Source organism: Apus apus, chromosome 3 (assembly GCF_020740795.1).
Source record: "Apus apus isolate bApuApu2 chromosome 3, bApuApu2.pri.cur, whole genome shotgun sequence".
NCBI classification, from domain to species: domain Eukaryota; kingdom Metazoa; phylum Chordata; class Aves; order Apodiformes; family Apodidae; genus Apus; species Apus apus.
In genome coordinates, this window is record NC_067284.1 from 19,008,156 (window position 1) to 19,024,327 (window position 16,172).

The 16,172-nt window shown below is 35.8% G+C and overlaps 1 protein-coding gene across 3 annotated transcripts in view; it reads right to left on the reverse strand.

Annotated features, from left to right (window-relative positions):
* The window catches only part of COL19A1 (collagen type XIX alpha 1 chain), a 182,040-nt gene that overhangs the window by 44,084 nt on the left and 121,784 nt on the right, over positions 1–16,172 (reverse strand). For all 3 annotated transcript variants that reach the window (XM_051615561.1, XM_051615562.1, XM_051615563.1), the window contains 7 exons: positions 9,441–9,494; positions 4,988–5,050; positions 4,207–4,251; positions 3,222–3,257; positions 2,279–2,314; positions 2,118–2,171; positions 1,434–1,487 (listed from right to left, as the gene is read on the reverse strand). In XM_051615561.1, the coding sequence (XP_051471521.1) occupies positions 1,434–1,487; positions 2,118–2,171; positions 2,279–2,314; positions 3,222–3,257; positions 4,207–4,251; positions 4,988–5,050; positions 9,441–9,494 (342 nt within the window). The remainder of the gene's footprint in view (positions 1–1,433; positions 1,488–2,117; positions 2,172–2,278; positions 2,315–3,221; positions 3,258–4,206; positions 4,252–4,987; positions 5,051–9,440; positions 9,495–16,172) is intronic.

The following is a 16,172-nucleotide window of genomic DNA, read 5'->3' on the forward strand; positions in this document are numbered from 1 at the left end:
GGAAAACACAAACACAGACCTATCATTTGCCTCCTGTCAGTGTTCAAAAATCAAGCTATTTTTCACCTACAGCAGCCATGTAATGGCTTTAGACACTTTATGACAGTCAGTAATCCACTGCACAATTACACTGGAAAATGAACTGGCAATCATAAGACTAATCTCTCATTCTAGTTTCTGCAGAACATTTTCAGTAATTTAATCTATTGAACAATAATTTAAACAAGGGATTTCTTTTAAATACTTTCCAACCAATACTTCTATTCTAGCTAAAGATGTTAATATTGTCCCTAGTTTTAACAGAATTATGTCTTCCTCTGAATATGACTTTTACTCATAAATCTGACCTAAATGCTAACATAATACACAATTGTTTATTCTGTTCAACTTCTCGATCTTTACCCCTTTAACAGGAAGTAAAACAGCTCTGAAGAGAATGCAAGGACTGGGAGAACGAAGCACCCCCAACTGGTTTGTGGCTGTCTAAAGAACCTGACTGTGCACAAGTCTATGGGACCTGATGGGGTCTATCCATGAGTCTTGAGGGAGCTGGTAGGTGCAGCTGCAGAGAAGGGCCACCAAGAGATCAAAGGCCTGGAGCAACTCTGCTATGAAGACAGGCTGAGAGAGTTGGGGCTGTTCAGCCTGGAAAAGAGAAGGCTCCAGGGAGACCTTATAGCACCTTCCAGTACCTGAAGGGGCCTACAGGAAAGCTGGGGAGGGGCTTTTCACCAGAGAGTGTAATGATAGGACAAGGGGTAATGGTTTTAAACTGAAAGAGGGGAGATTTAGGTTAGACATCAGAAAGATGAGGGTGGTAATGCACTGGAATGGGTTACCTGGGAGGTTGTGGAAGCCCCCTCCCTGGAAGTTTTTCAGGCCAGGCTGGATGAAGCTTTGTGCATCCTGGTCTAGTGGTAGGGTTCTCTGCTCATAGCAGGGAGGTTGGAACCTGATGATCTTTAAGGTCCCTTCCAACCTTAACCATTCTATGATTCTATGGTTCTAAAACCACAGACAGAAATAAGGAAGGACGTGTTTAAATCCTTGGGATACTCTTATTTTCTGTTTCTTCACATTTTGCTCATACACACGGTTCTTTCCAGCTCACAATACAACATTATTAAAACTTTGCTAGAGATTCTTTCAAATTTCACTTATTTTCATGAGATAAATGATTATTGTAGCATTAAGTATCTGTGCAAATTCATATTATCATCCTTATTACTTGTACAGATTGTAATATAAGGACAAAAAGAACAAAAGCAAACAGCAGAACTCTATCTTGAGGCATCCCATACTACTGTGCTTCGGTGGCTTATTGCTGTAGTACCACCCAGAGAAGGAGCACCTATAACTTTGGTGGTACTGCTTCACTGGCTAACTGGTTCCCACACCACACTTACAGCTTGTTGAAATCACACAATACATACAACTTCTCCTGGTGGTCCTCTGGGTCCAACAGGTCCTGGAGGTCCTTGTAGTCCCTGTGAAATGATATATAGCACACGCTTGAGGTAAAAGACAATAAACCTGTTTTAAACTCAGTGTAAAGCATTCTTATATATAAATAAATTTAAATACCAGGCATTAATAATTTTCTTCTACATGGAGTAAGATGTAGAGAGTTTGCTTTCCCTCTCTTAATCAGGGCATCATGAGAGATACACAAGAACAAATGGTGCTTCAGTTACTTTCTTCAAAGCAAGGCAATGACTACTTTAACATTACATGCAGTCTCATGGGATTAAACATGGGAACTGATAATGTACTGGCAGGGTTATTCCTTATCTCATTGATGGATAAAAGATGGATAAAGAGCATACACCCAGTTGTTAGGGGATTTATACCTGCAAAATGGGTGTTCATATTCTTGAGTAACCAAATAACATGTATGCCTTGCATGAATATTCCTTGCTGAGTGAAACAGAGATCAACAAGAATTTTATGAACTAAAAGTCAAATAGCCAAGATCCATGCAAAAAACCTTTTGATAGAAATTATTTGCACCCTCTTTTCATTCATACTAGCTAAAGGGTTGATAACATTCAGAGTTCTCTTGCATAATAGCATATAATGTAATGGCTGCTAATATCACAATAATACTTTTCACGTACCTTTGATCCTGGATTTCCCATAAGACCAGGTGGTCCAGGGTCTCCTGTTTCACCCTATTGATATGGTATGAGAAAAAAAATAATCCAAATTTACTGTTATCTCTCCCAGTACCAGCTATGTACACCAGTGATGTATGCAATGTGTACAAGTAAAAAAATACCTTATTTCCTTTTGATCCCTCCATTCCAATTTCTCCCTGAAAACAGCAGGTACAACCATAAGCAGTTAAAACTTTAACTAGGATCAACTAAGAGTTTAATTTGCTATCTTAAAATACTATGATATAGCTTGCAAACTGAACAAATACTGAGAAAGCGTGAAAGAAAAAAGCTTTCCTCTTTGAAACTAATTAGCTTTGCTGGTTTCCATAGCATTTTAAAGAAAAATCATTTGAAAACATGATATTTCATTAAGAGCTTCCCCAGTCTAAAGCCTTTTTGTCACAACTAAATCACTACTGGTGACATACTATTCATCTCCAAAACCACATATTATTATAGTATGCCTTATTTTGGTTATTACACTATGTTTGTTAATCACAAGTAACTGAGCAACCTTCAGTTGTATATTAAACAACTTAACTAGCTTTTGTCAAATGTCACAAAAGAAGACAATAGTTAATTAAAAATAAGTAATGCATGTGAACAGACTCAAAAAATTAGTGTTCTGAAAATATCCCCCAAAATAACAAAAAATTACAGACACATAATATGGTTATAAGAAAACTGCCAGATGTTAAAAACCACACTGAAAACTGGTAAAACAATAAAAATAATACAGTTCAGACCACATATAATTCTGTGAAATAACTGAAAGGAAGAAAGAACCTTCAGAGAACAAAAAAAACCCATGCCCTTTAAACTCAGTTGATGGGCTGTACCCAACTGCAGAAATGGTTAAAAACAGAGCAAATCTGTTTTTTATGTATAACCTGTGTGAACTTGATGCACATGTAAGAAGGAGAAATTAAGCATGCTATCATAGCCACATAATCACTGAATATAATAAAAGTGTACAAACTAAAGAATTACAGCAGGAATACAATATGAAAATCATATCAAATGGAAATTCTTCACATCAGGTCAGCATGTAGCTTTACTTACTGGATCTCCCTTGTCCCCTTTTTCAGAAGGTTCTCCCTATGGAAACACAGGGAAGAGGTGAACATAAATTTATTTCAAATGGTAAATAGTTTATATGCCTGGCTTTTATATGCCTGACCCTTGAGAAAGTTTTGGAGTTTTGGTTTTTTTCTAATCTATATCAAATATGAATATATGGGCCACATAAGTTTGCTTGAGAGATGATACTGATTTAATGAGAAGACATGACTACAAAGGGAAAAAACATCAAGCAGGAGCACAAAGGAGGGTCAGGAACATTAACTAAAAAGACAGTGATGATGCATTGGAGCAGTGTACAAATCTGACTTCTCCAACACAACTGCTTTATAACAGACAAAATCATGAATCTCTCGTATGGATAGAGCAAAAAAGTTTCTGCCTGTATGAAATCTGTTCATTCCCAAGTATATGACAAAAGATGCCAACTGGGAGCCTAACAGCTGAATAGCATAATGCCAGTTATTCAGTGGATGAGGAATTGGGTCCATCACATGTTTCTGGAAAAACACAATAAACAGCTATTACCCAGTACATTCTCCCATCTTAAATCTTTCTGGAAAATTTAAGCTTAAACTGAAAGATATTAAATTAGGAAGATTATTTATAAATGTTATAATTTTAAGACTCCTGATTATTCATATAAATATTGAATATTGCATTTCTAAGTTGAAAAAGTATGAACGGCACTTAATTTATGAGGCTTTCATGGGTCATTAGCTCATATAAACATAATTTTAAACTGGCATTCAATAGAAGTCTGAACGTGTTTATAGTTTAGGACTTCGTGAGCTGTTGGAAGAGGGAAATTTACTTGCATATGTAAATACTCTCTCAAGGATATTCACAGACTGACAGCTTTTCCTACATCTTTCTTGATTCTGAGTATGCTTTTCAAGATTTGATTCATAATCAGTAAGCTCAGCCATATTCTAGTATCACACATAAGCACAGAATAAGGATTTACCTTTTCTCCTTTTGCACCGGTGCTTCCCAACTCTCCTTTTTGACCCTTTGAATAAATAAATTATATTAATAAATAAATAAATATATATATTCTAAAAAATGCAAATAAACTCTATCTCTCCTATAACTATACTTTGTTCTGTGGGCAAATTAATAATCTTCAAATTAATATAAATCACTGCTGTATTTAGCAATCTGCAGGTTTCTCAATGAAAAAAAAGTCAATCCTCTGACATACCCAGAGCTTTTGTTTATTTTCTTTGAAGTTTAATAGGCATCCAATTGTCAAAAATTCATTCCACTGTTTAAACAGCACAGATGCCTATAAACAATTTATTGTCATATATTGTGGATTCAGAATCTGACCTTCACATAACTTTTATAGGCTGACTATAAGTACTTTTGGTACAGCAAGTCCCTTTGCTACAGAGAATCTGATGTAAAGGTTCATGATTTACTACTAAAAATATTATATTTTTTTCCCCCTAACCAGGAGGGCAACTCATTTGACTTCTCAGAAAGTGTTAGAGAAACAATACATAATTCTTTCTGCATTTTTCCTTTCTAGTTATCATAGATTAGAGTAGAAAGGCTCATGTGCTGCACCTAAAGGATGGCATGGTGAGTACTGGACTACACAGATGAAAGAGCCAGTCATATAGACAATCTATAGCTTCAAAGATGATTGTTATAAAACAAATAAAAGATACTGTGTTAAGAGTGGCAGAGACAGGTTAGATAGGAGCTTTGAAATTTCTCCAGATTTAATCCAAAACACTTACAGTGTCTCCCTTCTGGCCTTTAGGTCCAGGGGTCCCAAGTAATCCTAGTAGTTTTGTATCACTCTGTGAAGAAATTTCCCCACAAAGATCAGAGAACAGAACATGCCACCATTTATTTACAGTAATAATTTATTTACCATCATAATTTCATGTAATTTAACAGTATGTAAATTCAGAAGTCCTAATTTGCTACTAGAAAGGGATACTAAATGCCTATGCAGCACATCTAAGTAAAGTATTGCAGGAACACATCTTTTGTCATGCATTCATACTCCAATCAGATGAGCAGATGAACAAAAGCATAAAATGAAGTGTCTGTGTTGAATATTGATATGCAAATCTGTTATTATTTTTTCTTATCTCAATGTAAAGAACATATTTTTGTGCTCATTATTACAGTAGATTTCTCTAGTGTGTTAGAACAAGAAAAATATATGGCAAACCCCACAAGCTTTTTACATTCGAGCAGCAGGATATGTAAACCAGAACTAATTAAAGTCTACTACTGCAGTGAGGCAGGAGATGGAATGAATATGGTCAACAGACTTCTCACACTGCTCCTCAAAGAAAACAGGCAGATATAAGGACCAGGGGTTCAGGTTGGATACCTGATCATGTATTATGGCACTGCATCTATTTACTCTTCTGTACAAGGTAGAGACACCATAAAAAAGAAAGCAAACATTTTCCTCTTAACAAAGCCAGGCTCAGATTATCTAAGGACAACATGTGGGTTTTTTTTTTTTAATGACAATGGAAAAAGCAACAACACCTATGCCCCTGAAAAATGACACGAGACTCAAGGAATTGAAGTTCTAGAACATCTGCCACTGGGCTGATTGGGAAGCCTGAGCAAGCCAGCTCTCCTTGCCATGATCCAGTTTCCATATCTCTATAATGGGATAGAACTTGATGAATAGAAGTGATATTTAGACTCTGTTAATATTTGCAGAAGTTCGTAACTGAACATAACCTGAATAAAATTAATAATTCTTCTATAAATGTTAATGTCCCAAAGGATCTTCTTCAGTGTGTAGGGTTCATAACACAGTTACCACCCTAATTATCAAAATGAGCTCCAGATAACAGATAGCAGTCAGATAACTAAAGAAGAGAATGGAAGTATTGCTGAGAAGCAGTTGACTACTGCTTGATTGAGAACAATTTAGGTGTCTGTTATTATGAGTATACTGTGAGTTATGATTAAATCTGAGTTGTGCATTTGTTTCGCACACATGGAGGAAAAAAGGTATTAGACCAAATAACTACTTTTATGCTTTTTCCATATTTATAGGTCATTTGCTCTTTACAACAAAAGGTAAGTAAAATATGCTGAAGAAAATAGTCTTAGAAAAGAAATAATACATTATTCAATAATAATCTAAAATTATTATGAATTATAAAGATTTTGAGACATTTCCTAAGCAGATTGTGATGTAGTTTCAATTGCTTTGTGTTGTGGTTTTATTTTTATTTTTAGACTAAACTTCTCTGCATTCCCTTTCCAAAGATGTTTAGAAGCAAGTTTGACTGAAGTGACCTTATATCTATGTACAGAAAACAGATAAGTAAAAAAGATGACAAGTAGAGGTCTTGAAAGGCCAGGCAAGGGAAGATAACCCAAAGGAAGAGGCCTAAGAGTGTATAAACACAAAACACAAGGCATCATTTACCAGTCACTGAAGGAACGCAACCTACAGAGCAGAGCAGGACCAGTTTCTTGGCATAACAAAGAGAAAAAAATGCATGTATTGGACACACACAAAGTTTCTAATTTATGCTGCAAGTGCAGAAGACATATAATAAGGAATATAAAAATATTAATATGATTTGCAAGAACAGGCACAAAGAAAGAGCAACGAGGGAAGAAATGCTCCAGCAGTTTCTGACCCCATTAAGGATCAATGCTACTACTTATCTTCAGCAGGTTCCCCTCACCTTCACTAAAGTAAGACTGCTGATCTTGGTTTGCTGTTCAGCATAATTTGCTGCTGCAATCAGCAATTGTATTTATAGTGCTCTGTTTCACTATATTACATGGATCAAGTAAATTATGCTTTTAAAGACTTGTATTCCAGCCGCCTTACATGGTAAGGTGATTGATATTGAGCCAGAAAAAGCTTGGTTGCAATAAATTATATAAATACATTGTGCAATTGCAACTACTCATTGATATCATCCAGACATTGGAAAAAATGCAAATAATCTCATATGAAACAGTGAAATTACAGGAAAAAAAGGAAATATTAATTATGATGGGTCTTAAGATCTCTCTCACTGATCCCCCATATTTCTTGATAGCAATTTTTCGTGTTTCCTAGAAACACCAATGCAAAGAATCCACACCAGTATCTTCAGGGAAAAAAAACAACAAGCAAACTAAAATCTCTATAGCAACAAAAATGTGGTCACAATGAAAATACTTTAAAAAAAAACAACTGAAAGAAAACCTTGTGAGATACTCGAGAAGATACATTTCATTGTTGGAAAACAACAGCACCGTTTACTCTAGTGTAAGTAATCTCAGAAACCTCAGAATACCACTGAAATAGCATCTTATAAATGCAAATAATTAAGGCATGTTGCAAATTATATACTGGAATGTTAAAGATTATTTGGTACCTCGAAGACTCATTGAACAAAATCAGCACTCATCATAATGTATAATAATGACGTGGGGGGAACAAGAAAGTTACTGGTCCCTAAATAAATAGTCAATGGCAAAACAGACACGCTGTCAGTCTTTGATATCTTTTTCTTGTCCTTGATGGGAAATATATCATTCCCATCATAAAATGCATAGAAACTAATGTGTTTGCTGTACCTGTTGGAGACTTAAATTGACTCTAGGAAGATCTGAACACGTAGTTACAGAAAGTCTGCATACTTAAAACCTGCTTGTTCAATCAGAAAGCCATCTCCTCTCTCATCTAAACCCAAACAGCATTTCCTTGTTGCACAGTTAATAGCTCATGACAGTCATTAAAATCTTCAAACTAGACAGCTGAGGGAGGAAGAAAGTTGTTAATCTGTACAACATTTAAAAGATGATTAATGTATAGACACAGAGCAGCTGGTTTACATTTTTTTTCCAGAATATTGTTAATTAGGAAATAAAAGACACCTTAAGAACTCTTAGAGCCTTATAGTGATAAGAAATGTAATCTTTGGAGACAGACGCCAATTCCTGAAGATCACCACTGTATTTCCTCCTGCATAATTAACCTTAAAGGGACCAGAAGAGTAAAAGAGATTAATAGTCCAGAGGCAGGGACTGAGTTACAATAAATATGATATTGATAGGGTTGGTATCACTGAAAGCTGTCTTTGGCAGAAAAAATAAACTGGTGAGAAAACAAAAGGTGTAAAAGCAAAATCTAGGTAACTTCAAACCATACATATGAAATGGCAGATCAAAACCAGAAACTAAGTTCTCCAGGTATGAAAATGTCCTTGTCCAAGACAGAATATAAAACTATGTTTAATTCCTAACGCATGTTCTAAGGTGATACACTGATTTGGAATGGATTAAATATCAAAAATATCAGACAAATCACTGAATATCACTCCAGAATCCCTATTTAAAAAAAAAAACAAAACAACAAACAAAACCCAAAAAAACTCATCAGGGTATGCTACATTAAAAAAATATCTGGAATTCACCTGTTATATATATATGTTATAGTTACACATTTCCATATTAAGAGATGGCTGTCTTCCAGGTTTGACCTGTATGACTTAAGGCATGAATCACACAGCAGCCTTTGAATGACATATATTTTCTATTCAGATCAGTTACATGCTCAGTTTGGCATCAATTAAGAAAACTTGCATGACCTTGGTATCACAATGCCTTACAATGACAGGTACCAATGAGGCTTCAATGATTTGAAAAATCTGTCGTAAGAATTTATACATGGAACACTGTTCTATGTGATTTAAATTTTTTTTCTATGAAGGCCTTGTAGCTGTAGGATGTTCTATAAGTGAGACAATATTTTTAATAGTCTATAGTGTAACGACAATTCTTGTGGATTGCTTTTAAAACTATGCCTCCTTGTCTTTCTCCTCTACTCTAAGGATCATGAGAGCAGGTGAAGAAAGAAGAAATGTCAACCACGGTTTACAGCAGTTTGGGTTAGAAATGGGGAGCTGGTGCTTTATGCTAACAGCTAAGTGGTCCACCTTTTGGAGTTACACCAGGAAAAAAAAGTGAGTAGAAGATGGATGGGAAGTAAGACACACAGAAGCATGATAGATGACACAGCAGGTATCTGACTGGAGAGCAGACTGAGCCTATGCAGGGGTGGAGAAACGGAACATGGGAAGATCTACCTTTTGGATGAATTTGGAATGTGGTTCACAGGGATGAAAACTGTGGCAATTTCTACCTTAGATATATACTTCTTAGTCATAAACACACACTTACAGACACTACATCAAATCTCCATACCTCATTATAATGCTTGTCCAATGAATCCAAAATTTCCTTCAGTCCAGAAGGACCCTATATAGAAAAACATGCATCAGAAGGTAGTTTTAATTTATTTATTTTTAATGCACCTGTATTCAAAGAACAGTAGTAATGAAAAAGGGTTTAGATTTTTATTTGATTATACAGTCAACTATTTCTTAAAATGTCTTATATCTTATTTCAGGCACAGAGGATAAGCAGAGTCAGTTTGTAAATCCTTGAGTTTTAAAAACTGACAACTACTTTTGGAGTGAATTGGTTTGCCAGAGAAGGCAGAGGTGACATTTGTATCAATTTTATTACTAATCCCTTCTGGTATGAGCAACACCTGCAGCATTTTAAAACCCTTTCCACTGACTCAAAGCACAAGTTTGGATGTAGAGGCAGCTCCTAGTGTGAGTGAAGAGCTAGATGTTTTTCTGGACTTAGGAGTACAGAAAGTTAAATTGAGGAAATTCTCCAAAAGACCAACTTCCTAGCTCTATTAGCATTGTAAGTTTATACAAACACCATTCACAAAGAATTTCAGCAGTGGAGAAGGAACTTCCTACTCAAATGCTGGCTTAGGATGGAGAGATTAAAAAAACTTGTGCTTGGGAAAAATAAAACATATTAAGATATCTTCTGCTACAAATGAGGCCCTCAAGATTTCCAAGTGTTGTAATAAATCAGGGTAGAACACAAAAGGTTGAACTAAAACTTGGGTAAATTTGCAAATTGGCATAGGATCTCTCTAAGCTGAAACATTCATCATGCAATATGAACTACAGCCATTCATGACAGCTGTAAGAAACATTTGACTACATTACTAAGATAACAACATATTCAGTTAAGTCATCTGGTCTGAATGCAGGTAATTTAACAGAGAGAGGGCACAAAGGCAACTTTCCTCCTTCGGGGCTTTTCATAATCACAGACCATCTAGTCTCCACAGCTTTTGTGCCAGTGGGGAAAATGTAGTTGCCATGTATGCTATAGGAAACTGAATTCCCATTAGTTATAAAAAGGGTTGTTCCTCAAGAAAATGGAACTTGTTTATCAGTCAGAGAGGTTATGTCAGAGATTAGTCAGAGTTTCTATTGCACATTTTAATTTTGTATAAGATCTTAGTTGTTTTATGTGTACTGTTATTGTACATACATCATGACTGAAATATTCTGGTGTTATCCATTGTAACAAGAAAACAGCTTTCTACTTTTTCAGAGTAAGAATCTACTGAAAAATTCTCCCATTTTTGTGCTAAAGGATCTGTAAAACTATTACAGGAAGTCAGGGGTCAAAAATCACTGAAATACTATGCATTGTGGGTCACTATAAGTTAAATAGCCAGTCAGTATATTTTTCTAAGGATTATCTCAACTGTTTACTATGTCAGAGTTTCTGCTGAATAAATAACCAGGCAATTTAGGAGAAAACATGATGAGAGAGGCAGCAATGATTTTGTAAGAGGTAGCATTCCTCACATCTGATAATATCATGTGTGTGGAAGATGCTGCTTGTGAACTTAATATGCAGACAATCCTTGATATTTTATACCTTTGCATCACAGTAACAGTTGTAAGGACTGCTATGAGGTAGTAAATAGATTTCCAGAAGCATTGCAGTTTTACTTTTAGAAAATAATCTCTCTCATGAGTAAGGGAACTCTGACTATGGCTGGAAGGTCAATTGATACTGTTAGAAAGCTTAAAACAAAAAGCATTTCTGTTTTCAGAAAAGCACCATTCTTGTGGTAATACAGACTAGTGTTGATTTACAAATAACCAGCTTTATGAAAATGATTTTAGGTCTTCACAGATATAATTGTCACAGAAGCTTAATGCGTTTTTGGGTGGCCAATTACTAAAAAGAAGGAAAGTCACGGCGCAGAACGAATGCTCTTGTCCCATCACCAGAATATGGTAAAGAACATGGAGCCTCACAGCAATTTCTCTTAAAGACTGAAAAAGGTCTTCTTTCACTAATGCAACTATTCTGCATAATTTCTCTTAGCATCATTTGAGGGGGCAGGAGAGACTGAAGACAATTTCAAAACTAGAAACTTGTAGCTTGTTCTCTCCCAGGAGGCTCACTCTTTAGGAAGTTCACTTTTTTCAACATGTACAATTCCTGCATCTCTAGCTGGCAATAATGGGTCACAATGCTGGTTACTAAGTCCCAGTGGCAGGCCATGACGAGGAACAATTGTTAAAAGCTAGAAAATTACCAAGGACTTGCATAAAAATTAAGATGCCAGTTTGGTGATATCGATTGTGTAGTATTTACTTTGAGAATGTGCATCCTGAAAGTGGTATAATTTGGCTCCTGTGTAATCATATTTTTAAGTGTTCTGACAAAGAATTTAAAGTGAGGTAGGTCATGATTTGCATTCTGACAGCAAAGCCTACCCTGGCAAGATACATCTGCTCTAGGGAGTGCACAGAATGGGAAGCACATAAAGTTTTCCCACACGTAGAAGATCATTCTGAAAAATCCTCATGGCTCTCCTTACCAGTAAAGGTACTTCCCTTCAGGTACTGAAATTTAAAATGATGAGAAACAGAACCACGATTTTGATTAACCTAACAAACTGCTGCTTCCCTGGAGAACAAACAAAACAAAACAAACTTCAATCTGATGGGAAGTAACTAATGAAAGACAGGTACTCACAAAGTTCCTATAGTGTCTGAACTTATAAAAACCTAAGAATACAGTAAAGCCAAGTTGAAGTCAAATAGACAAAAGTTATGAAGACTGATGGATTAGTCAGTAGATCCTGGCAGAACATTATTGCAGTATACAAGACAGGTGTGTTCTGAGACATCACCACTAAGATATGAAATATGATCCTATCTATTTTACTGTGATTACACTGTTACAGAAAGATAGTGGCACTTAAATATTGGGAACATTAGGAAGATTTTGAAGCCATGTGAAACATCACAGGTGTCTCCTTCCCTCTTCGTTCCCCTCAACATCGGAAGAGATACAAGACCATACATTTTTCTATTCCTATTATTTTGGAAGTGAATTGTCACTTTAAAATTGTGTTGAAATATAAGATAAATACAGTTATGATGCTTTGAATGAGTTGTTAATTCAATTCTGATTTCAAAAGTAAATGGTGGAATTTTTACTTTGGTATCTATATTAAAGATATCAATTGAGAATTGGGACTGACTTGTGATGACACTGCCTACTAATTAAATGTCTCTACTTCAACATGGTAATCTTGCAGTGACAATTCCTTGAATCCAGGACCCTTTCAGGATTTTGTAATCTTGCAGGCAGTCAAAGATAAGAATTTATTCTCCCTTCTCATTCGCCACCATGTTGTTTCTCTTACTGTTTTTCTACAAATGAAACTACTGAAACCCACAACCCAGGAAGGACTGAATGCTGTATCTACCACTGCTTATGATCTTTTAGATATTATTAATATATCAAATAAATAATTTTTGACAGAATGAAAAGCCTTTGTACATGTCACAGTTTTAAAAAACAAACATAAATTCAAAAACACCCCTAACTGTTGCATGACTAATGCAGTGATGGGCAACATTTGTGTTGCATTCTTAACTATGCCACAGCCTTTGTGCTACCAGAGGTAGCACAAAAATCTCTGGTTTAGTCTTTCAATTTTCAAAAATCTACATAAATTTAAAATTTCTATCTTTCCATCATACTAAAATAAAACTAATAAAATGAGCATACAATGGAAAATATTTGTATTCAAGAGTGTCTTCCTAAATGCTAGCCTCCTTCTTCCCTTCCCCACTGTTTCTTTCCACTAGTATAGCTCTATAATAAATTCTGAAGTCTCTACAGACAAAAAAAGAACCAGTTGTATTGGTTTGCAAGTGGAGAAGCAATAAAATTAACAGTTAAAGGATTATTCTACATGCAGTTTCTAGCTTTTGAATGAGAATTTTGCACATCTGCCACTTTGGATGTTTTTCAGACTTGCTGCTTCCCAAATGCCAGTGAAAAGCTCACTTGAGTGGGGTTTCCTTTTCTTTTTTAATATCAAGTTGGGTAATGGAGACAACTGAAGCACCCAGAGAGTGCAGTTGTATGAATAAGAAAAGAAGAGAAAATGTGTCCTGATTGTTTTCCAAAATAACAAACCGGTTTCAGATGTCATTTCTATGGACAAGGCAGGAATAGAAGAAATACAAGTGCCTTAAAAGAAGTAGCTCCCAACTATGAAATTACTGGGGTTTATAATATATTTTTCTCCCTTAGCTTTTATAGTTCCTCTGCATTTCTGGAAAGATAAGACTTCTAAAAAAGTCTACCTAGTCTCACAGTTCATGTATTAAAATGTGTAGCAAGTAAACTACACTGGTTGCACCTCAAGAACAGGGCATTTTGGAGAGCACCACATTGCAAGTGACTCAGTGTAAAAACTTTATCTGTGTATTTCAGATCTGTGCCTGCCCATTGAATTTTATTTTTTTTTCTGATTACTATAATGCAAAAAACCATGAAACTCATGAGTGCAGACCTGCAGTATTGTATAACTATTCCAAAGAGGAAATGGAAAGAATGATGAAGGCATGACGTCTGCCATAATAGAATACATTAAATAAACCACATTTTGATATGGATCTTAAAAACTTAAATGCATAGAAACAAGCAATGTGACCAACCTTTGCCAGCCATTCTCAACCTACCACGTAAGCATTTCCAGTGTTCTTCTAAAAAGCCTCTGAATGTCCAGGAATACCAAAAGTGATACTGACGATTTTCAGTTATCATTGCTTTAATTTTCTGTTTATTGTAATTAACTGATAACATTTATTCACTTTAAACATATCGGCAGAGGAATGACAGTATTTCCTGAGGCAGAGGAAATGAGATTTCCAAGGCAAACTGCTGGCTACTTAAGATAACTAGTTTTGTGACATTGACATACATACTGAATAACAAGAGAGCAACACTGTTATGGAATTAAATGAAGTAATTCAAGTAGTCTGTGAACTTCTCTACTGCCTCACATGCAACAGGAACCAAAATGAAGCGCCCCCTCCCCTCCTTTTTTTTTCTTCTAATTTAAGACTGTAAGGAGAAACATAAAGCTAATCTTCTAAGCAAGAATAGTTGTGAACATAAAAGATTTGAAGTTCAGCCCCTTGCAAAGGTAACTGAGGAACTGAATGATGAGCTTCAAGGGCTATAGCAACTGTGAAATAACTATTCTCATTGCAAACAATAACTTTGGACAGGTTGGTGGAAAACAGCAGGTTTAAGAGGATGAAAAATGTGATTGCAGTTCATTAACCTGTGATTGAGGAGACCCAAAGTTTATTTACTTGCATTGCCACAGACAGCTTCTTGGACAAGATGGCACTTGGTCAGATCAGGTAGTCCTTGTTATTCCTACATTTAAAAACCAGCGCTGACAGCTCTTCCCTTCTGCCAAACAGCAACACTGGCCAGAAATCATATTCAGGTTCACCCAAAGAACACTGGTACACAGGTGGAAGTCTGTAGCACGATCCCAGCTTGGTACTCTTTATTTTAAAACAACCTGATTTCCTACTAAAAAGGGGGACTATGGAGGAATGGAATTCCTCCAGTGATAACAGTTCCAGTAAAGTCATAAAACTGGGACAGGAAAATATAAAATTAACCCTTAATGGTGAAACCAGTAGAACTCCTTTTTCTGTCCTCTAGCCTATGTAAATAGAAATATGTGACTGCTGATTCCTGTAAAAGTAAAAATAAAAACAAAACAACAGAAACCCCAACCCCAAAATCTCCCACAAACTACTATAATATGTAAAACAGTGCCAGACATTGTGCAGTCATTTTCTAAGCAGGACAAATAGAAAAATAAATTATGACATCTCAACAGAACTCTACACAAAAACAGGCAGGTAGTGATTCTACAACCCAAGACCAGAAAAGCATTTTGCCTCAGTGAAGACTACCAAACTGGCCTGTATATCCTTAAGCTAACAGCATATAAATAACAACTTCAGACACTTCCAGACATTTGTTTCTAGTACCGAAAAAAAAAAATAGTGTGGGAACAAGAAAACAAGTGCATTGTACCTATGCAAAACAAGTTATGTTCTGCTGGTAACCCCTCCTGCATTGCTAAGGCCTGCAGATATTTTTGTTAGCAGCTACAGCAGAACAAAGCTATCGGCTCAGTTCTGCAGTCAGGTCAGGATGCTGTACTTACAGCCTCACAGCATCCTACTGTGATAGTATTTCTTTTTGTTTCATGAAATCAGCATTTCCATTTGAGTGAAGCATGTGAGAGAGATGTTGTCTCTTTCAGAAGACTTTAGATATAAAAGCAAGCAAGAAAATGTATGAAATACGTTTGATGGGTGCAGAGATTTTGATTTCACAATTGCAATGTTCAGAATGCCTCTGTGAGTTAAATGAATAGTGTATTTAACAGAAGCTTTAAACTGCTCTTTAGACTCTTCAAGGAAAGAGAACAAAAAGCACTAGAGGGAGCTGCTGTTCTACTTAACTCGTTTGGATTCCTTGTTTTCAGCATAAATTTTTAACCGCTGGAGTGAGACGTGTAAGAACACATCTCAGCTCTCCAGTATTGAAATAACAGAACAGAACTCAAAAACAACATCAGACAGCAAGGATGCAACCCATGAATTCTGAACCAGAACAAAATAACAGAACACTTTAGATGTCTATAATACTTAATAAGCCTTAAAAAATACTCAAAGGAGGATCATCATCTGGGTAAGCTTA